Source organism: Buteo buteo, chromosome 6 (assembly GCF_964188355.1).
Source record: "Buteo buteo chromosome 6, bButBut1.hap1.1, whole genome shotgun sequence".
Classification (NCBI taxonomy): domain Eukaryota; kingdom Metazoa; phylum Chordata; class Aves; order Accipitriformes; family Accipitridae; genus Buteo; species Buteo buteo.
Window position 1 is genome coordinate 39,505,946 of NC_134176.1, and position 24,409 is coordinate 39,530,354.

At 39.8% G+C, this 24,409-nt stretch overlaps 1 protein-coding gene across 1 annotated transcript in view; it reads right to left on the reverse strand.

Annotated features, from left to right (window-relative positions):
• Window positions 1-24,409, reverse strand: part of MAP3K9 (mitogen-activated protein kinase kinase kinase 9) — a 55,962-nt gene that overhangs the window by 26,062 nt on the left and 5,491 nt on the right. The window contains exon 2 of the mRNA XM_075031107.1: window positions 23,738-24,151. Coding sequence (XP_074887208.1) covers window positions 23,738-24,151 — 414 coding nt within the window. The remainder of the gene's footprint in view (window positions 1-23,737; window positions 24,152-24,409) is intronic.

Sequence of the window (24,409 nt, forward strand, 5' to 3'; positions counted from 1 at the left end):
ACCAAAATACCAAGCCCCAGAGAACAAACAGATAATAACATAATTATTTAATATAGTGCCTAGCGTCATTCTGTATAATAATTCTCTGCTAAGAGGAAGTGAACCACTGTAACTTCTAGAAATCCAGATAAGGGAAGACATTTCCTAATTAATCCTCTCTCAGCAAGCCAGTAATAGCATCTTTTTTTCTTGAACTGCTTAGAGGACTTTTTTTTTTAAATCCAGATACACACACAGGCTGGATATACCCTTCATGTAAATGTGTTAGGAGTGGAAGCTCTAGGTACACAGATTTTTTTGTTTTTAAAGTCACAATTAAAAAAAAAGATTGATTATCAGTAATAACATGCCCAATTCAAGACTTCATATACAGCACTATGTTATAGATTCCCTTCCCCATCATTATTAAACTGGTTTTTTAGTTAAGCTGCCAAATTTTCTACTGTGTTTCAGTGGTAAAGGAGTCTACACCCAAGAACATTCAAAAAATTTGCAGCAGAACTCAAGAATGCTTTGGTGTAAGGCATATATTACTCTTTACCCAGAAAGCTGTACTGTCACACCACTGTGAAATGAGTGTGAACCAGAGGCCAGAAGTATCCACTCGGTTTTAGCAGCACCTCATTATCCTCTTTATCTTGATGTAAAGTGACCACACAAGTTGCGCCAGCAATGTAACATCAAGCAACATAATATAATAGGCCACTAAACCTCCATAACTAACACAGCCATAAGCCTTTGAAATGATTTTCAGCCACATTGTAAAGGGCCACGAAGAAAAAAATATGTCTTACCACTAGTCCAATGAATTCACAGCAAAAGGCATCAAGCCACTAATCCATCATTATGGAGCTACTCTGTTTTTAATGTCATTACAGACACAGGTTCTTAGAAAACAAGAGGGGTTTTTTTCCCTTTCTATGTAATGTGTGTGTGCAATGCAAAAAAAAACCAAACCAAACCAAAAAAAACCCAAACAAAACAACCACCCCACAGCCAAATAATTGTGGATCATAACAAAACCTATAAAAGGCAAAAGCATTGCAAAAATTACAGTACATATAACAATCATCTTCAGGGCCATTTTTAGCAGTCCATGAAAAGACTCAAATATCAGTCTCAAGCTAACACAGCTTTTTTGGGGAAAGAAAAAAATAGTAAAAAATATCTTACTTTCATTCTCATACTTTCCTCCAATAATCAAAATGGGATTTCCCATGAAATAAAAGCCAGAAGGGTTACTTGAACCCTTCTGCATAATAAGTAATACACATCTAAATGTTAAAATACTGCATTTACTTTTATTGAAGTTAAACAAACTCTCTGTTCTCTGACAATTAAAAAAAAAACAGCTACCCTTTCTTCAAGGCTTCAGAATTCACAAAATACTACCTCATTAAAGATTTTTGTGGGCCAACTCAAATTGTGAATGAACTAGACTTATGGTTAAGCTCTTCGTTCTTGCTTCTTTTACAAAAATCCTTTCTAATATTACTGAATGCTCTATTTTCCTAATTGCAGAGGAAGGAGAAGTTTGAGGCCTAGAGTTGGTAGTCTCTTCATTTGAGCAAAAGCACATGTATTTTGAGAGCCGCACTTCAGTGTAGAACAGAGCCACCAAAAGAAACAAAGGTACAGAAGGCTTCCTTTCTGCCTCTTCTTGTAGAAAGGTTAACTTTTTTCCTTCTTTCTAGCAGATGAAGAACTGCTAAGAGAAACTTCTAACAAGTCACTCATTGATTGCAAGAATGAAAAGCCTCCTAGAATGTAAGTTTCTTCTTCTAGCATGTACCCACTGTGCCTAAAGAGCTGGCAGAATAATAAAATCTAATTTTAAATTTAAATGCAGTTAATATATAGATACACAGTGAAGTTGTAAAGGTAAAGTACATCTTTGAAACAAGAAAGGGTTTGGGGTTTTTTTTTCCTCCTTCCATAACCACAATGAGCAACAAGTAAATCTGCTGTTCACAAGGTAGATCATATTCTGTCTGAATGAGCTCAATAGGACAGAGAGACAGATATCAGACTTGGGTTGTACATACTTTCCCAGCAAGAGGTTATTTAAATCTAATTACCTTGATTTGTATTAAGTTCTAACAAAATAATTAGTACCTATACAGAACTTTTGTATCCATGACCTTGTTCTTTTGTCAGATGTAGGCTAAGTAAGGTAAATTACCATGACAAAAGACCACAGAGAAGGACAATGAAAGAGCTGGATTTATTGCAAGTCCTTGATTCCTTAGTTACATCCTCAGCTCCCCTCCTATTTCCTTGTAATAACTGCTTGGCATAATAATCCTGCAACCCAAAATTGTGAAAATTAATTTTAAGAATCACGTACCTCTCCAGCATTTGTTTCAGTTCTCCTTATCTTGGTCAGTATCAACAGGCTCACTTGTAACTTCTAGGAGTCTCCCTAGCCCATCTGTCAGATTTTCAAACCAAAAACCTTGACTCTCCCGCTTGTGTTTGCTCAGATTCAATGATTTCAATTGTAAATAGGTGAAATATGAATTCCTTTCATTTTCCTCCTTAAAAATCTCTTTTATGATCACAAGCCAGGTTGCTAGGACACTGCAAATGCATTTTACCCATGCTAATCAACATGGTCTCATTTGCTTGTGAGCTTTATCTACAAGCAGTTATTGCCTCGTTTAATACTTTGAGTGCAAGTTCTCTTCTGCAAGTGCTATTTCTTCTGCACTTGTATTAGTACCACAATATGAAACACAAATAAGCAACGTACTTCCTACAGTTAGAGAGTTAACATACCTTTCCATCTTTAAATAGATTTGATCACTCAGGACAGAGCTAACAGTGGCCAGATGATCAGCCTAACAAAAAGAATTCAGACACAAATATAGAGCACCTACACCAAAAATGCAGCTAATCTACCAAGGCAGTAAATCTTCTTATTCTGGTCTGTTGATTTAAGAGATCTGCATGAGATAAAGAGGTTTAAAAAAAGGTAGAGAATTGAATTGACAATCTTTCACATTCCCAACCTTAAAAAGAGAAATTGTTTGGCAGCAAAGATACTTGGCCTAGTTTTCAGACAACTGGGGAAGAACGAAAGCCGAATCAGCAGGAATATGCAGAATGTGTGTCACTTTGTTAGTGGTGGATCACCGTTTTCCCATTCTAGCAGGGCCCATGCAAGAAATCTCTTCCTGTGTGCATGCACAGAGCCAGCCAAGTTGTAGACAAAGTTATGCTATATACTACTGCTCCTAACAACTCAAACCCATCTTTTTCCTCTGTAGCACAGGCTAAGAGCTGATCTTAAGTAGCATGGGTAGGAACCAACCGGCAGTCTGCAAAAAGGACCAGTGAAGCAAACTGGGTCTTACAAGCACATTCAGACGGCTTTGAGAATCGACTGCTACAGCAAAACAACTTAACATAGTAAATCACTGTGGTGGGTTGACCCTGGTTGGATGCCAGGTGCCCACCAAAGCCGCTCTATCACTCCCCCTCCTCAGCTGGGGGGAAGAAAATATAACAGAAGGCTCGTGGGTCAAGATAAGGACAGTTTAATACAGTGATAGCAAAGGTCGCACGTGCGAAAGCAAAGAAAAAAAAACGGATGATGTTATTCTCTACTTCCCATCAGCAGGCGATGTCTAGCCACTTCTCGGGAAGCAGGGCTTCGGTACGCGTAGTGGTTGCTCCGGAAGACAAAATGCCCCCCCTCTGTCTCCCTTTACTTAGCTTTTATATCTGAGCTGACGTCATATGGTATGGAATATCTGTTTGGTTAGTTTAGGTCAGCTGTCCTGATTGTGTCCCCTCCCAAGATCTTGCCCTGCCCCAGCCTGCCATTGAGGGGAGGGCAAAAATGTTGGGGAGACAGCCTTGATGCTGTGCCAGCACTGCTCAGCAGTAGCCAAAACACTGGTGTGCTATCAACACCTTTCTAGCTACTGATGCAGGGCACAGTGCTATGAGGGCTGCTGTGGGGAGTATTAACTCCATCTCAGCCAGACCCAATACAATCACCAATACCATGCTCTTTGCATACTGCAAGTACGAAGCAAAGCATGGTGGCTTAAACTAGCATTAAAAATTGTTAGCAACTTTAGGTGAAGGGTGTCATGCACATGTGTGCTTACAGGGGTAATAATCCAGAATTTTCATATATCCCTGAAAGACTTGGAACTTGTCCTCCAGAAAATAAGCATTGATATTGAGAAATTAATTACAGCTCAGATTAATTTTGTCCAGCAAGACAGCTCTTCCATATCTCAAGTTGTCCCAGCTGAGACAAGAAAGGCATATGATCCAAATAGGCATTGTTTTCTTGTCTTGCAAGACTTTCCCTTGATCAGGCAGACATCCAGATACAGATTTAGATGTGTAATTTCAACTACTAAGAATTTATTAAGAACTTTATTACCACGAGGACTCTCAAGAATCATTACTGGTAATAATTCGACCGCACTTTAATTTCTGAGGGCCAGGCAGACTGTAAGTGCTGAAAGACAACAGTCAGTCAAGACACATTAGGTTTGAGCTTGGAGAGATACAAAGGTAGAAATTAAACACTGGGCCTCCTCTCACCTAGGTTATGATGAAGACCAGTCTTTTTTCTTTGTAATGAAAATGTCTGTTGATGTTCCACCATATTCTTTGAGAACATCTTTGCTGCCTTACAAGAAGCATCAAGGATATCTTCATGCCAGACTCTTGCGAGAAAGTTTCCTTAAGTACAGAGAAAGAAGTAGGCACCATATAAACAAAGGTGTGGGTTAAGGTAGCCAAAGGCAATAAGCCAACACTTATTGGTTTGATGATGAGACAGGCTAACTAGCAGAACAGTATAAGGCAGAATTCAAAGATCATTTGACAAGACTCAGTCCGGTGCAGTCCTTAGTCATACTGTCCGACATTACAGCAAGTAAACAAACAACTGTGTATTGCTAGAGATGAGAAAACTTGTCATTGTTATATTTTCAGGACTTTTTAACACAGGTTTCCATTTATGTGATGCTTTAGCTTCTGCTCAGGACAAAACAAGTTACAGTAACAAAGAGGAAAGGCAGCACTGCATGGCTTGGTTCCATCACTAACTTTACTGCATTTGCAGTTGTCTCTGAGTAGTTCAGAGCTATAGGTGGCAGTTGGTAGCATACTCTCTGAAGATTTAGGATATCCTATGTTTGGGACTTTGATACTTCATGGACAATTACCATCACACTCAACACTACTAACTGCTGCACCCAGGGCTGTAAGACCACACCAGCTACTAAACAGTCTTTCTTAATAGTGTCCTTTAATTTGTCTTTGTTGCCATGAGTGAACTTGACAATTAAGATCCATATTATCAGAGAATCATCCTTAGTCAAGTCCTGGCATTTACCTCTTCAGAGTTACAGTAATGTGGAAGAGTATAATTTCCACAAGAAGTCCAGTTGCTTAAGATATGGTTTGATTTAGCTGTTTTGACTATTGCAGCAATAGTTAAGAGGCCAGAGCCAAAGCAGACTGATAAAGTTTACAAAGAGCATCTTCAGTACATTCTGCAGATCACTGAATGCTGGCCATTAACCAGATCTTTCACCAGGTCTAATACTCTTCAGTTAGTAGGCAACACCAGATGCTGAAACCGAAGTGTCATTAGAGGCTTTCCGGATACAACTGGAGTTTCTCATTCCAGCCTCAATCTGTATAAAGAGTAATGGGGAGTTAACTCAGCCAATGCTGGCACCATTTAATGATGGTTTCTTAGTAAGGGGCAGAGAACTGATGATGTACCCAAGATCCTCTTATCCTTGTCTGTGATTCAAGCTAGCAGCTTTTCTAGCAGAGTTGGAAACGATGGAAATCAGCTTCCTGAGGTCAGGTGAAGCCAGCGTACCTTCTCCATTTTAAGTACCATTCTGTATGTGTATTAATAGCTAACAGGCTTTTGACAGAATCCAATGTTGCTCTTACTGAAAGTAATCAAGTCTTTAGAAGTACACAGATCCCAGTGATTACAGATCCCAAAGGGGACAATTCTCAGTTTCATGAGTCACAGTTGTATATCAGTGACATCTGGAAGAATGCAGGATTTTGAGAGCCAGGGCCAACTCAAATGCTTCTGTTGTTTAAACAAAGATTTGTACTGAAAATAGACCTCACAAAAACAGACCCACTGAAGTATGACTGACACAATAGTATCTGACACAGTCAGCTCGTTCTCCTACTCCACCCCATTCCACATTATTATGCTTTACTAGAAAGACAAAAACATCTGCCTTAGTATTCAAAGCAATACAAAAAGCAACTTGATTAAGATTTCTAAGATACCATTATATCCTTCAGCCTTCATGTAGTTGCTGCTACTGGATCTTCAGTTCTGTCTTGTCATCACAAGTCATTATGGAGATGCCTGCTCTGTGAGGCACTAGATAGTGCAGGATTATTTAATAGAAGGACAGAGCTAAGGCCACTGTTGGTCTAATAAGACGTTTAAGGACAGTTCCAAAGGTGGAGCTTCATCTTAGAACATTGAACTTTCACTCGCAACTCATGAACTTGCACTAGCATGTTTAGGATTGGGAGTATATGTATGTAGGACTATTTTATGTCCTTTCAGAAAGAGAAATCACTGTGGTGAAAACACTGAAACCAGCAGCTTTAAAATTCTGTAACTGCGAGCATCCTGTACTAGTACCCCAAACCACTGGTTAGTTCTAAGCAGGCAAAACAGGATCAAATGAATTCTGAAGGAATACAGACTGGAGCTAAAAAAAATTGACAGATTAAACGCTAGTCAAGTTTTAACTCTGCCATAAACTATAAGATAAAACTACAGAAGGGCTGCCCTGGAGGCAAGTGATAAACATTTCTACAGAAATGAAATTCTATCTTGCATGCATGAAACAGATGCACACCTACAACAGCCTCACATGTTCAAAAGGTGAATTTTTTCCACTTCCCCCTCCTGCCATGCTCATGGATCATTACAATGAAAGCTGGCTTGGATGAAACAAACTTGCAGCACCTCAGAAGGCTGTCTTCCTAGGCTCCAAACATAGTCAGAAAACACAAAGCCTCTCCAGAAAGAGATTCCAAGCACTGCTCTGAATTACACTCTACAGGAGCCTCTCTTGACTAGGGGCACATCTGCGCTAAATGCCCAAACTCAAACCACGTGAAGCTCTGTGGTCTGGTATAAGTAAGCAATTTCAATTAGAGAAGTTCCCCAACACACCAGATGTTAGAGAGCCATCTGGTGAAAACCAATTTACTCATAGTTGCAAGGTTATCTCAGTGTTATAAACTTCTTTTAAATTAAGTTTTCAGAAATACATTGTTCTATTAGTAGGACAGCTAATGCAAGTCAAAGTGGTACTACTGTTAAATCAGTCTTAAATAAGTAAAACTGTCCCTTGGCCCAAAGGCAGCTAGAGGTCATAATTCATTGCATCTTGCACCACTCACCTTAATGATCACTGAATCAATTGAAAAGTCAATGGTGAACATATTTGTTGAACACACAAAGCCTTATTGCAGAGGACCTTGTTTCCAGATATTAAACAGTTGTATTTTCATTACTCTTGCATCTACCAGAAAGACATAAGATCAGATGCACAAATACACCATGACAAGATAAAGATAGGGGTATAAAGCTGTATATCCTTTGATCTACTTGTACCTACATTTTAATAAACCCTAAGAGGGCTGGGTAAATCTCATCTAATATGTCTGTATCACTCCTGCTTCTCAGCCAGTAAATTTAAAACTGCTGAGCAAACTTTGTTTTGGGAATAGTCTCAACTTTTATTATCGTGTTCCAACACAAACAACTGCATTGTTGATATATTTTTCATTCTGCTTAACCCAACTTATTTCTATTACAACATGTTCTTCCCTCTTTCCAATTATGCTAGAAGCACTAATTCGTCTGGAACTCTTTCCTTCTGCCAGAATATACACATTTCTATCCCTTTCCTTTAATTTTCTTCTTCTCAAACCCATCTACTCTTCTTCAAAACACACTCCTCTACCCTACATAAACAGATAAACCTTCTGCACTGAATCTTTCAATCCCGTCAGTAAAACAAACATGATAAAGTTTTACTTGGGTTTTAAGTTGGTCACTCATAAAAACTCAGCAACACACCTCCTATTTTTAATCCAGCACCATATTACTTCTAGTATGCATGAAAAGATAAAGAGGTAAATGACTTTCACAGAAGGAAAGTTTTCACAAGAGAAATTAAGAAAAATTTTTTTGGCAACAAAATGAACAGCTGCTGTTTTAATTCTCTGTTCTGCTCGTACTATACTAGCAGAGCCAAAAAACATGTTATAACCTCCTCTCACAAACAGACTTCCCCTGGAAGGCAGTTAACACTGTCAGATTTTTTGCTTGTTTCTTTTGGGAAGGTTATTCTAGTTTTCAGCTACACTTTTGGACAGTTAGGACAGCATTCTTAATCTCTAATGGGCCAAAGCAGTGGAAAAGAGCAAGCAGGGAAAAATAAACACTTTAACCCATGCTGATCCAGTTGCTAGTAACGTCAAAGAACTGGTAGGAAGCAGCTCCTCATTTCACCTCGCTGTCAAAATTAAGTGACAAAGCAGCAAAATACAGTCATATAATTGCCTTTTTCTGCTTTCTCAGCCTAGAGAAAGGATTAGGCTTATCTGCATAGCGTAGCGCTGAAAAGAATACTCCATTGCTTTGCTTGTGCTAAAAGCTGACTCATCACTTCAGAAGCAGAACAACATTCAGGGAGGAACTACTACAGTGTGATCATCCACAATAAAAATAGCCCATTTTTATATATGAAAGTAGAGAAAAGGGGCTGCTGTCCACTGCACAAAATAGTATGAACAGCCAGGCATACCAAAATTTTCTGGCTGTACTGGCTTCAGCTTCTTCAACTACTCTGCTGTTGTATTCCCAATTTATTTAGCACTGTCATGGTTTAAGCCCAGCTGGCAACAAAGCACCATGAGGCCGCTCACTCAGTCCTCCACCCCGGTGGGATGGGGAGGAGAAAATATAACAAAAAGCTCACGGGTCAAGACAAGGACAGGGAGGGATCACTCACCAGTTATGGTCATGGGCAAAAACCAGACTCAACTTGGGGGGGGTGGAAATCGATTTGTTACTAATCAAATCAAAACAGGATAATGAGAAGTAAACCCACCTTCCCCCACCCCTCCTTCCTTCCCAGCTCAACTCCACTCCCCATTTTCTCTCCCTCCTCCCCCCAGCAGCACAGGAGGACGGGGAATGGGGGTTGGGGTCAGTTCCTCACACCTTGTCTCTGCCGCTCCTTCCTCCTCAGGGGCAGGACTCCTCACTCCTCCCCTGCTCCAGTGTGGGGTCCCCCCCATGGGAGACAGCCCTTCACAAACATCTCCAATGTGAGTCCTTCCCACAGGCTGCAGTTCCTCACAAACTCCCCTGGCGTGGGTCCTTTCCGTGGGCCGATCTCCAGTCACAGGCTGCTCCAGGACGGGCTCTCCCACGGAGTCCCGGCCATCTTCGGGGCATCCCCCTGCTCCGGCGTGGGGCCCTTCCACAGCCTGCAGGTGGGCCTCTGCTCCCCTCCGTGGGCTGGGGGGGACAGCCTGCCGCCTCACCGCGGGCTGCAGGGGCGGCCCCTCATCCTCCTCCTTCCTCACTGACCTCGGTGTCTGCACAGGGGTTTCTCTCCCATCCCACTCCTCTCTCCGCTGCAGGTTTCCCTTCTTAAATCTGTTCTCGCAGAGGCACTGCCACCATCGCTGATGGGCTCGGCCTGGGCCTTGGCCAGAGGCAGCTCTGACTTGGAGCTGGGGAAGCTTCCAGCAGCTTCTCACAGGAGCCAGCCCTGTTAGCCCCCCTGCCCTGCTACCAAACTGCCCAGACACAAACCCAATACAGCACACCAAGAAAATAAAGAATTTCCTGACTTAAGAGGCAAAAATTGATGATGACAGAATACAAAGGAAAGCACAATTACCTTGCAATACCACCACAACAGTTAACCACCAAACTGCCCATTGCCTCCATATTTCATGACAACAGCTGTATTGCAACTTTATGCTCCGTTGCGCAGTCCAGAGTGTATGTGCATGTGTATTAAGAAACACAAAAGAAATTGCAAAAAAATCCAAGACAGGTTCTTGTAGGGTCCAGCTTACAGTTCACGCCAAGTCATTTACCTGTCCACGATGCTACTTAGTAAACCTGGCACACAAGAACAGAAATCTATTAGCTAATGAACATCAAGCCTGATGGAAATGGTTACAATCATTAAGTGAAGGGAGAAATAAAAAAAGAGAGGAACTGAGTGCAGTATGAACTGAAAGCATACAGGAAGAAATATGGAAGGGAGCAGGCTAAAAGAGAAGGATCCCTACTGTAGGGGGAAAAAAGCTGGATTTGTTGTCTCTGGTACATCAGGATATATCTCTGACTTGATGGATGATTGCTGGCTTCACATTTAACTTCCATATAACTTTTCCCCAACTGAGACAATACAGTCAGTATTTCAGTGCCAGATTACCTGCCATTCTTTTATTTAAATACTACAGTTCCAGGCAGACCATGAAACAACAGGGCTACTACCTAGTGACAAAGCAACGTTAACTCATGCATTCTGTTGTTATATTTTGAAGGTTTGTCAATTCTTCATAGACGCATCTACCATTAACAGCATTTCTAGCGTGGACAGTGGTGCTCTGGAACAGGCTGGGAGAACAATCTGAAGAAAGTATCAGAAGCTTGTTTGCCAGAAACATAAGAAAATCTGATTATGAAGGTATTTCAAGTTAGCCTGAGCTTGACGGGAGCTCCTGGACCTAGAAACAGAGGGCGTGGTAGAGGTCCCAGGTAAGGCCCTGACTGCCAGCTACAAAACAGATGCAGCAACTTGATGATGTAGAGTTGAGAAGGCCTGAAAAACCCAAAGGTGGTGGAAATATCGAATACCTGTAAGTGTCAGTGCACTTCAGTAGTTCTGTTTTAGTCTTCATCAATGTTAGCACTGCTGTGGGTCAAATGCTTTGCCATCCAAGATTCCAGGAATGAGGAAAGCAGTCATATCAAGACATGAGGAAAAACTCCAGCAAAACGATTTAGCCTGCAAGCATATCCCACTCACATCCATTCCCAACAGCCCCTACTCATTATTCTGTGCTGTACTATTGTCTCCTCAGAGCCACATCAGCTGGTTACACAGTCCAAGAGCTAGATGGCAGCAACAGCGATGGGTGGGTGAGTGACAAGGGGAAGGACTACAAACAGCATGTGTCACTTTTGTCATTTTACTTGGTGTAAAAACATTTAATTCTAATATTTAAATCATTAAATAGGCATCCAACTACCTGCACAGACTTACTGAAGTTTCCTCCCCAGTCTCCTGTATTCTTATCCAGACTCTCAACTAGATCTCTCCTTTAGTCCCAATGAATGCTTCACCATACCCATTCTTATTTTGTTAGATTGAAGAGAAGTGAGACGACCACTAGTTTAAGACCTCAAAGGCTGAAAAATGGCAAAGGAACTCAAACTCACATGGAATGACACCACTCTAACTCATCTTTTCTCTCCCAGAATAATACCATGCATTGGGTGTTTTTGGACATCACTCCAGAGCAACTCAACCACCCATAGATACAACAGCCTAGTACCAGATTTGCTTTCCTATAGGCCTTTGCTCATTTGTTACTGTATGATCACTGTTTTCAACAGCAGTAAGGTCAACAGGCAACTACAAAGAGGAGAACTAATTCTTACCCTGTCCTAGCTGGAGCATGAAAGACCATTGCTGCAGCTGAGTATACTCATTGTGGGTGCAAATATTGGACACATTTTATTTCTTCCTCCATCCTGCAAACAGAACAGCTTACTGTGGCTTCACTTACCAAAACGCAAAATGGCAAAAGTTTTGTCAGACAGTGGATAAGCATCAGCCTATCCACTTCCTCCATTTAGATAATTCAAGTACTGTAAGGAGATGTATCAGATACTGAGTCCATCAAATCCCAGGTGCAAGAGCTTTACAGAAAGAAAAGAACAGAGTAAAACCTTTATGGAAACCAATGCTTTTTCACTCTGAGACCCCTAAATGCAAAACATGAGCAGGGTTTCAAGCTATAAAAGCTGCAAGTTTTTTCCATGGTAGAATTTAAGAGCAATCCAGACCTGTATGAGTAGGTACTACTATTAAACTTCCCCCTGCCAGCATTACAGCAGAAGCCTCAAGTGCAAGAGTTGAAGGAAACAGAGAATATTTCCATTTCCAACAATTACAAATTTATCAAAAAATTGCTTTACACTAGTTTCAGAAGTCAGCTAAAGGCTTACTGAAGCTGAAGGTGTGCCAGAGAGGAAAAAAGTCTGATTAATATCACAGGATCCAGACTCTCCCACCCACCCATGGCAGAATGTGTCCAAAACCAAGCCAATCTGTTACAGGAAACCTTGTCTTGAACAAAGAATCTCCTCACTCAACCCCATATGTTTTCTAAGAGTTTGTTTTTCAGACCACAGAATAAAGTTATCTGAGCTAGGACAGCTCTGAAGGCACTTCCTGAGAACAACTACTCCTAGCCGAGGGGCCCAGGAACACTAAAATATTAATACTACACTTATATTTGAATCTCTTCCCTGACACACACACCCTGGAATTTCACAGTTGGGACAGCCAATTCACAGTATTCAATTTACAGTATTTTTTTACCCATTTCCCCACAATCTAGGTATAACCTTCACTTTGTCCAAGTCCTTTTGACTGCCTTCTAGATCTATTTCCAGTCCAAACACTTTCAACTACTGGGAGGCTGTGAAATTCATGCAAATGTGGATTTATTTTTTAAATGAAGACTAATTCAGAAAATTGAGATAAGCATCTTTTGCCTCTTGCATGGTCCAATTACTACTTTTTATACTTTTTTATCTGAAAAATGAATAAAAACTTCCACTGTACTCTGAAGAAATGCAATGCACTCTGAAATCTTCAGGGTTCCTATTCAGAAGGTACTATAGTTATAGCAAATACTAACCATAGTCCTATGGTTTTTGAACAGTCCTTATTTGAAAGAGAAAAGTATCCATAGATCAAACAAAAATGCTCTTGCATAGAAGATGGCTTCACTGAAATTACTATGATTGTTCCGATCCCATCTTCCCCTCCCACGAATAAGCAAAACTTCCCAAAATGCATTTCAGGTCAAGTGGTGGTGGTGGGAAATATGCGATGCTAGATAAAAAGAGAGCCTTAACATATTGCTTCATGCTGCTACGTTGTCTGAGAGTCATGGTCTCAGAGAGCCAGAAGCTAGCTAGTAAGTCTGCACTTCGCCTAACCAGTCAAAAAAGCAGCATTATTGCAAAGGGGACAAGGGACTGAGCTTGCCAGGTGTTCTTTTTTTAATTATTAAGTCCTATTGGCAGTACACTGGCATACTGCCTTGAGGACAGAACTAAGCTTTTGGGAAAGGATTTCAAAAACTTGCTCCAAAATGAGACCTCATGTTGTAGCTGTTTGCCAAAATCTAATTTGCAATTTTAGCTCTACCTTCCATAGTCAGCCTGCACAGCTTTGCTTCACAAGTATCCAGATAACGAGCAATCTGCTCTTGATCCTGCATTCAAAGTACTTAAAGTGATTAACAGATCTGCACGCGGACTGAGTCCGGGCTTTCTGCATGCAGTCTTTACCTACCTTCTGTTGGGTACTCTGCCGTTCATTTCAGTAGGACTGCATCTTTATTCTAATATTTGTTTGTGGTGCAGAAGGCTAAGTGTTGCATAAGATCCTGTAGAGCACAGAATTTAAGACTAACTCAAAACTTCACATCTTAGAAGGAAAAACAAAGAATACAAATATTGTCTCTAGTAATAAGCAAATATTTTCTCTCCTTTATTAGTAACCATCCAGCAACAACACATGTAAAAAAATATATATACCTTGGAAGCAAAAGCTTTTTAATTATTGGGTACACGTGAGGGTTCAGTAAATCCATAAAGCTGGCCCACTGTCCTCTTCTATCAACCTAGAGGAGGTGATGGATGTGACAGCACAGCAGTTCCTGGATTTTAAGCCATGCAGTACAGTAACTCTAAAGAGCTAATGCACAATGGGGGAGGGGATAGGAAAGGCCTCCAAAGCCACGATATATTTAGAATCGATCCTTTCACCTAGCCAAGCTGAAAAAAGTCTTACCGCTTTAGTGATCTGGTACAAAACACTTTGAATGCTCCTGGAGAACACTCAGGTGAGTTTCCTGGAAGAATGGAGCTGTTCAGCTCTGGTTTCAGACTAAATCCTACCATATTGCTTACATTGGAACAACCTTCTAGCTCAGGCATGGATTATTGTACTCTTCATAATCAGTTAAATGCTCCACTGAAAAAAATATAATTACATCTGTACCCAACACAGTGCTTCGCCAAATCACATCAGTTTGAAAGCTTGCAACAAACCAATAAGTGTATTAAGCAACAAAGAAAAAAGGAAAGGGAAGAGTAGAATCACATGAACGACATTCACTAATTGTCACTCAAGAGACTGTCTGAAAACAGATTTAATAATAATGCTGGTTCAGTGGGAGCCATTCCCAGGCAAATAGAAACATGAAATTCATGATGAAAAAAGTAGCACAGAACTGTTTTGCTTTGGCTTCAATTAAGACATCGCTATGAAACACCCAATAACACCAAGTACTATTCATTCCTGGAATAGGCTAGTACTCCGCAATCTAGAAGGTAAGGAAGATATAAAAACTTCACGAGCTGCAGCACAAACCACACCAGAAGCTGGGGTTTTTTTAGGGGTTTGTTTGTGTTTGGTTTTTGTTTTGGGGTTTTTTGGGGGGGTTTTGTTGTTTTTTTTTTTAAATCAGATCTAATTAAAAAAAAAACTTAGGAAAAGGAAGAGAGGTGTACTTCCATTAATCTGAACAAATGTTAAAAGGCTCTAAGATGCCCAATCAACAAACAAGCTACAGCTGACAACAGCAAAATTCAGACTTTGAGTACTGCAGAATGTTACCTTAAGCTGAGCAGAACAAGTTGCCAGCTGCTGAGAAAGAAGGTAGTCCTGCACTGTTGCACATGAAAGTCCACGCAAGATAACAGCTCATGCAGTAAAGCTATCGGAAAGCTGTTCACTTTTTGATGCGCTAGATTTCTGTTAGTTTTCTAACCCAGCTTACTCTGTCATCAAAGAGTGTAAGTGACAACACATTACCCTGATGAAGCATTCGGAATATTCCCCCAGTTACCAGATGACCATAATCACACCAAAGCCATGCACTATATGACTGATTACCTCAAACAAGAAAAAGCAAATCAATAAATTCAAGGGCAAGACGGTCAACACTTCAACAAGCAGAATTAGGCATATCGAGTTCTATTAATCAAAATTATGGGATTTTTCTTACATTCAGGATCCTTGAACGAGACTATTCTAACATCTTTTCCTAGGCCCATACTCAAAGAGGAGAAACAACAGGAAATCCTGTAATACTTTTGTTGCAAGTGGACTACATAGCCTCATTCACATACATTCCGCTGTCCTTACACATACATACCATTTTTAAAACAGTTATCCATACTAGCATTTCTTTATAGTACCCCAAGAACCACCCAGGAATCCCCAGTTTAAGCACAGCAATTGTTGCGATAAGCAAAATCTTAGTGGCAGAAATACTTACCTGTCACTAGCGAATGGAGCTACTGGCACACTGACTATCATTTGCTGCACATCTAAACAGTAAGTCTATAAATCAGCAAGCTTGAAGCCATGCTCACATTTAAAATCAAGGTTTCCAGTTATAATACAAGCAGCAAATCTTAACATTTCTTAACAGCCAAAGCAAATTCCACAAGCCTGTTTGATGAAGCATCAGAGGAAGATATAGAGCTAACTAGGAGCTTGGCTTGTAACTCTAAAAATCATCCAGGACTTTAGTAGTACAGCATTCAAAGCACATACAGGATTTCAGAGATAATGCATCATCTATGTGTACATTAGCTAAGTTTGGTGTTTTGGGAGGGTTGGTTGGGGTTTTTTTTAATAAAAAATGGTGTTATAATAAATGCTTGAGTAATAGAACAATGCTTTTAGAAAGCAGAGTGGAAGGGCAGTCTGTGGTAGTAACATGAACAGCTCATAGGAGGGATGTCTGTCCTCGAGCTACTTCCTTCTGAAGAGAACCCTGAATGATGCTGCACCATGCTGCCATTACCACCATAACGACTCTTCTGCAGTTTGGGACCCAAAGATTTGCTATTATGCAAGTGAGTCCTCTTCTCCCTGATCTTAAGAAACACTGATGAAACCAAACAACATAATTCTAAATCTTTATACATTGCAATAGTTTCTCCTCTTCGTGCATGAGGTTCTGTTACTATTTCTTTTTCATATCTGGAAAAAGTTCAGGTCTGATAAAGGCTGAATTTACCTTTCCATCAGCAGTCAGACAATTAAGAAGCAATTATCAGATATGCCAGTCAACTTCAGCAACCTTTTGGAAATCAAGGTCACACCAATCTAACTGAAATTATCCTAGAATCAGAAAGTAAACATGTACCAAAAAGCAGCTACTTAAAATCACGTGCTATATCCTGTATTCTTTCCAACAGCTTAAGGCTTTCCTTGTCTTGCCATAACGGAATATGCACCATCTCCAAAATGGGATATTACTTAAAATTAAGGAATCATCTTGGGTGATGAATCATGACTTCAAAGAGCAAGAGTGTGCTTAACTTCTGATGCTTCAAGAGTGAGTATGCTCACTTCAGATGCATTGGAATTCTGAAAGGAATTGTTTGATGAGAAAAGCAAGAGTGAAGCCACTGACAGAAACCTCTCAGAATTCAAATTAAGTTTATTGAGGTGGGAGCAACACAAAAAAAAAAAAGTAGAGCTGAAAAAGTTATTCTAGCTTCCTAGAAATGCCACAACAAGGCTGTTTTGACTCTTGACTTGCTCCTTAGAAATTTCAGAAAAACACAGATTTATCCCAGCTCTGTCACAGATGAATTCATGGCAGCGGCACACATATGCCTAGGTACACTTCCTGCATGATGGTGCTCAGGTCTGCTTGTTATCTATTCTATGGTTCCATACGCACAATTTGGAGAAAGTGCTTAGTGACATAACTCTTCGTTATTTTTTTTCCTAGGAGCAGAAAGAACCCTGCACAAAAATACATGTAGTGGCATAAAGACATGAAAAGGATATTAGATAGGTTTTTAAAAGTAATAAACACAATTTCACTTAAAAATCAGAGAAACTCTTTCCATTCTTGTCTACAAAGATAAGGAATTCCATTTGTGAAATTGCTGTGAAATTGCCTTTTTACTACTTGGTGTGGGCAGGATTCTTGTGGACATCAAACTGATTCCATAAAGTCTTTCTATTTTTGACTTGCAATTAACAGTGAAGACATCAATTCATATTCAACTAAACCAAACCATTTACAGGGGATTTATTTTCATTTTGGAACTCTCAGAAATCTACTGAAAACATACTGAAAATAAGACTGCAACATGAAAGCATCTGTCAATCCTCTCAGAAAGGAAAGCAGCTGCACTAATTTAGACAAGCTAAGGAGAAAAAAAAAAAAAAACACAAAGTAAACTGTCACCCTACTTCTGTGAATTCCCAGTGTCTCAACAGCTTAAAAATTAGCATCACCTTCAGGTATAATTTAAATCTTCTGAACTAATAACACATGAAATTAAATTTTTTTTTTCATTCTGTTCAACAGAAAGTTGTAGTATTACTGGCATGAATTTCATCATTGTATTACGACATGCAAAAAATTATAGTTATTTGGAATATTTTTAACCACAATACAAGTGACCAGGGTATCAGCACTAAGGTTGATACTCTGGGGAGACAAAGAAATAAGCAGAGTAACCAGAACTAGGAGTTATGCACCATTAGCAATATCGTATATCATGTCCATAGAATCAGATAATTGCTTAAGGGCAGAACCTGCAAAGTCATAAAGTCACCTTTAATCACCCTTAGGAGCATATTGTTCAGGCTGTTTGAAAGGCTTGGTTTCTACTGTATACACTTTATAAATCTAAAAAAAAGTTTACTGATTTTTTGCTCCCTGAACTGAACCAGAAAACATCTGCACAAAATTAATCTCCCAGCTGTTGTGTCCCCCTGCCACCAAAATCTCACATTTTTATCTCTTTTCTCATATAGGACAAGGGACCACCCGACTAAGGCCAGATCAATTATTCACCCAGTGTAAAGCATTCAGATGCCACTGAAATAGTTTCACTGTACTTTACATGAAGCATTACTCACACTCATTTAATTGCACTGACAAAGGAAATCCATTCTGATAGAAGGTACAACATTGGAGAGTTAGTCAGCAAATTACACTGAAGTACCAGAAGCAGCAATAATAGTGCAGACTTCCAAACTGTTCTGCCAACATAATTTAAGCAGACCCTGGAAAAACTCTCTTCTACAACATTACCAGACCGAGGAAGAGGTTTACGTTAAGTACTTTTCCTTCTCTGAAAAGGCCAACAGAAGAGTGTCAATTATGAATGGATTGGGATGTGAATACTGCAATAAGGAATGAGATAACTAATGACGTGTTCTCAAGACTGATATGTAACATTCAAGTCCTGTTGTCCTCGGATTGAATTTGAACTAGTCGCAAGGAATCCCTGCTTCTAAATTTTGCTGTATTAAAAAAAAAAAAAAAAAAAAAAAGAACAAGGAATATTGTAAGTCCTAGGAACAACTGTCCAGAGACCATGTGAAAGTCAGCTCTATTAGCATCTTTATGAACAGAAAAAGGCTTAACAACTGCATAAAATAAGCAAAGCTATAGCAGAGTTTGGAACTCTTCAGAAAGCTAGAGCTTTCTAAATCTCAGGATATCACAAGCTTACCTTGATGGTCCAAGAAGTAGGAGAGGTGAACACCTTCAAAGAACTAGAAGGGAAGAACTACTGACTTGACTGAATCAGAATTGTTGGGGTTTACTTTGAGCTCTGTCCTTACCTCTTTCTTTGACCTTGGCCTTGTCACTTTGCTGCTAATCTTCTGTGCCACTCTGTGGAACACAAAGATAGTGACTTTTATAAAGCACTTCGCTAACTGGCATGAACACCCTCAGCAAAATCTTTCAATGTAGTGCAAATAACAAATGTATTTTGCTGAGCCAGTCAAAAAAAGAACAAATATGCTTTTGCTAGTTCTCTGCAGCATTAGTTAACTGGCATTATTCCTATAGCAATACTGGCATATCTAACATTGACAGACAAGTAGGAACAAACAGGACCAGCTTCATTATTTACAATACTTCACTAAAACCAACAGGACTGCCCTTTTTGATCCTAAGCATTATATGCCAAGCACCTTCCTCTGGCCAGAAATGAGACTCAAGCCATAGGTGAGAGATAAGAGAAAGGGAAACTCTAAGAACTATGCTAAACACAGTGATGTTGTCTTCAGTGGGCACTCCTAGTTGCTTTTTCTCTATAGCTCAGCATTTAGATTATTTAGGAGCGTTCACATTGGGAGAGGCCTACTACCAATTCTGTAACATACGCTCAGCGGTACACCAACATGCAGCTGCAGAGAGAAAGGTTACCAATATCACCAGATCACAAGAAGAAAAAGAAGCCAGAGAGAATTCTGTCAGATTAATAAGATTAATTTTCATATGGAATAAATTGAATCTCTTGAATCAAATGCCAAAAAAAAAAATTTCTCCTCACACAGCAGAACAAAACAGCTTTCCTGGGTTATCTTCTTTCTCTTGTACAGTTATATGACTGACATGCAAGTTGGTAATACCACTGGAACACTCACCTACCAGCCTCACTGCCAACTGAGCTGACACCCAGCAAAAGAATTTCAGGGTCTCTAAGTCACAGGTGTGCAATTTGTTCTGTAAAGATCTTTATGTACTCATTTCCTGAAACCATCCCCAGAGCGATGAAACAGGCAGCCCTCAGAACCTCCAAGATTTACAATGAAAATCTGCCTCAAATGAACACAGTACTTAAAATGTACAGGGCACTCTTCCTACATTCTATATGTATTAGCATTAAACATTAAGTTATGATAATGAAAAGGAGTAAAAAAAAAATGAAGAAAAATGATGGAACTGAAAAAATGTCCACCTTTTTGGTTAAAAGGAAAACAGACAATTGGTTTGGAGAGTGCTTTTTGACAAGGAGAATCTCAACGATCAGACACCTCCTGGAGTCTTCAGTTAATCCCCTGCAGTTCAGTCCCTATACAAGGCGAAGTTACCTCCCGAAGCAATCAAAACCTTATGTTCTTCACTATGCTATCAGAAATGTTGAGAACTATTCTGAGCATTGTTTTGGTACCTATTACTTGAGTCCACAAGGCTACAATAAGTTTAGATTAAAAAGGATTTTTTTTTCAAAGCCTTATACATATGTAATGGGGTAAGTTCTCAGACTTGTATTAAGGTGCCCAGTTGATTTATTTTACTCTTCAAAATGTAACATGACCTTCTTAAAAGGTTCATCATGACGTAATGTCCTTATGCATTCTGTATCTGCCTAAATAGAGGCAGACATCTGAAAGCAAGGCATTCTCTGATTTTCTTCTATTCTGGCAGAAAATTTTATTTTAAATAAGGCAACTCTGTTCTTTCCCACTCCCCCATCTTGTTCCTTAACTCCCAAACTAAGTCATACTGCAGCTTCAGATGGATAGTGCAGGTCCCAGCTGGAGCTTGAAGGCAAGATGAGATGTATGAGAATCACTATCTATTACTAAACATAGGCAGTACCAATCAGCAGATCAATACAGCTGATGCTCCCATGACAGGTCTACAGTATTTGTAGATGTTTAGTACATGAAAGCAATCTTTTCCAAGTTCTTGCGAGCAGAAGCTGTTCCTTCTCCAGAGACACATTACTGCCTATCAGTTGGTAGCTGGTAACTTGTGCAAAGAAAATGGTACAAGCTTGTAATTCTACAGGCACAAAGCTAACAACGCAACCTGTTCTCAATTATCCACAGTAATTGAGAAAACTAAGTACATCAGAAAAATATAGAAAACGCAAACCATATATAAATCAGGATGCAATAACGTACTTAGTCCACTAATCTTTACAAAACTTGTAAAAAAGCTTTCCATAGAAAACAGAGCAGGGGAATTTCCAGGATGCTTATTATATATAATGGAAAAGGGATTTCAGCAATGCAGTGACAGAGTATTCAGAAAACACATGACTTGGACAGTCCAAAGTTGTTTATCCTAGAGATAACAATGAGTTAAGTCTACCTGCATGTATAGGTAATATAGACTTTTTTTTTTTTTGGGGGGGGGGAGGGGGGGGGAGAACCACAAAACAGAAAAGACCAACAGCCCCTCCCCCCCAAAAGCTACATCATTGTCATAATCTAATATTTATGATACTTGCTTTATAGATACACCCAGAAAAGAACATATATTTTCAAATGTTTAAAATAGTATGCATTTTTCAAAATTTCTCTTCCACCACACAGCACATAATGAAGAACACTATATTGCCAAACTAAAGTAAACAGCTGTTGTAATGTCAAGCCCATACCTGAGGTTACTAATTCATCCTATTTCAAAAAAGAGTTACAAAACAGTGAATTTTCCTTAAAATGTGTGACGTCCTTCCCTCTAGGTACCAGCTTCTACATTTATTTACTTTCCCAAATACAATACTGCTTTCTGCAGACTTAGCTGGGCTAGAATTTTCCTATACCCATAATTTCTGTACTAGATCTGATGGTATCTTTGGTCAAGATCACCACATAAATTCTTCACCTCTCCCCTCCAAACACAGGACGTCTTTGAATCCTTCCACAGGCGTTCCCACTCATTCTTCCTCTTCCTTTACTATTGCTTTCTCCCAAAAGAGGAAAATTCTAGTAATATATGTAGCAAACCCCTCAACTTCTCACTGATAATTTACGGTGCAGCACAACTACATACTGCTGATTCACTGTGACAAGAGACATTTACTCTTGCTGCTGACAGTACAGATGTTTTCTAGCATCCGTATCTGTGGTTGGTGATACTGTGCACTGGTGTCCCACTGGCTGGGCTGGTTCTCTGCTTAATATGTTTCCCTTTCACAACTAGCAGTCTCTAGTCTTAATAAAACAGTGACATACTGGGAGCTAACAGCTTTTTATCTTAGAAAATTAAGCAAGAAAGTCTTAATGGCCTGTTAGCAAAACAAGCAAGTAAATATTTTCTTAGGTAAGGAGGAAAGGCCCAACGCTCAAATGCAACTATTTCTTATTCGCAGATGCAGCCAGTCATCCATTAACCAAGCCAATCAATCCTTCATTTTATAGCATTTATCAATATGCCCATATATAATGCCATCTGTAAGGGAAAGGTTTAGATATTAGGAAATCTTTATAGACATTAAGATTGCCTTACTCTAACAAAAAGGGAAACTTTCATAGTGTAAGAATAATATTATAGAAACCAATTCGAAAGCTCTTATAGTTCCTATCTTCAAACTCACTAACAAGAGTTAGTAATACCAGTTTGTTGGGTTTTTTTCCTTAACAAACTATGTAAATTCACTGCCACAAGATTTGAGGCCAAAAAACCACAGGAAGATTCTGCAAGGCCTGGAAATTTACAGTGTTGTAATGGTTAATGCTAGCTCCAGTGAATCTATTTAAGATAATAAAATTGCCATCTGTCAGACCTCTTTGCTAGATGTTACTGCCCTCAAAGCAAAGCAGAACATTTGCCTGCATCCCAGCCACCCAGTTCATATTAATTCAAGCCATAAATGAAAATGAGTTCATAGTAACACACATACCTAAACCACTGCAGCCAACATGCAAGTATGTGTTTGCTCTTGCCATCTAGACACAGACAAGCAGAGAGAAAGGCTAAACAGCTCCATGCAGGCATCAGAAAGGAGATGATGATCTTTAAACCACTGCAGCAGTTTGCTCCCACACTCATAAATAATGTTCTATGCATACGTTTGACTTCAAGGCAATTTTAAGTTTGGGAAAACAGACACGCTACAAAAACAATACCCAAGTGGCAGACAATAACGCTATTAGTATTACAGAGTAGCTATTCACCATGATTTCCAGAATCCTAACTACCAAAGTTCAGTCCCCATGCTCTAATGGGTCAGCTGCATCCCATGTAAAGCACCACAAACATCAGCTGAAGTCCTGTGTACAAGGGCACCCACTGGGATATTTCATTTACCTGAGTTAATGTTTCTGTCAACTCCAGCTCTATGAGGGATAGAGAGAAGATCCAATTCAGCAGGGACAGGTTAAATCTCCCATATGGAAAACAGGCTTGCATCTCATCTACACAGCAAAATCTAGCAAGTAAAATGAAAGCTTGGGAGCATTTATCTTCCCAAAGGAGCATTTATCCTTCCAAAAAGTGGAAGGAGAATACACATTTTAAGTTCAACAAGACTTTCCAACCTACAGGAGTCTGCTGAAATGCCAATAAAACCGATACACTGTATATATATATATTAACTACTAGAGAAGCATGCTCCATTTACAGTTGCTTTTGCATCCAGTCATTTAAGTTGCTTCTACAAAGGGAAAGCATTTACATGTTTCCTGTGGTCTGTAGCACCACACTGTAGAAAAATAAACCCCTCTGGGATTGAATTAGAGGATACAGTGGTTCACAAGAAAGGATTGCTAAGTTAACATTACTCCCCTCTTCATACGATTTCTTTCGAAAAAACATATCCCAGCACCCTGGCTGTTCACTGTGTAGCACTTACTGTTGCTGGACTTCAGGTCACGGTGAATTATGGGAACAATTGCTTCCTCGTGCAGGTAGTTCATTCCCCTTGCAATCTGTACTGCCCAGTTCACTAGTATGTCAGGAGGTATCCTTTTACCAGACAACACTCTATTTAGTGATCCTCCACGGGCAAACTCCATGATCAAGCAAAGATTAGGTTCCTTCAAACACACGCCCCTGAGGGCAATGATGTTGGGGTGCTTTAACATTGCAAAGAGCTTGGCCTCTTGGCGGACATTCTCAATGGTCTGGCTGATGTCCTCATCAGGGTCATAGCGAGCTGCCTTGACAGCAACCTCATCTCCTATCCATACAGCTCGATACACTTTTCCGAAGCCCCCTATGCCAATGATTTCCTCCAGAACAAGCTCTGAGAAGTCGATCTCCAGGACTAGAGAAAGAGGAAAAAAAAAGACGTAAACATTTAGCAACTATGCAGCCAGTACATCAGCTGAAGGTCTGTGTTGCCCAGCCTCACCCTTACCCTTGAAGGAAGGACCAATTTTCACTCCAAAACAATACAAATGAAAGCAGCAGTCCCTTCTGACAGTCCTTCATTGCCAAATAACATGGTAAAACAGATCTTGCAGTATCATAAAACCTGTATGAAGTACTCACTGTGAATGGTGACAAATTAGACCTAATGGTG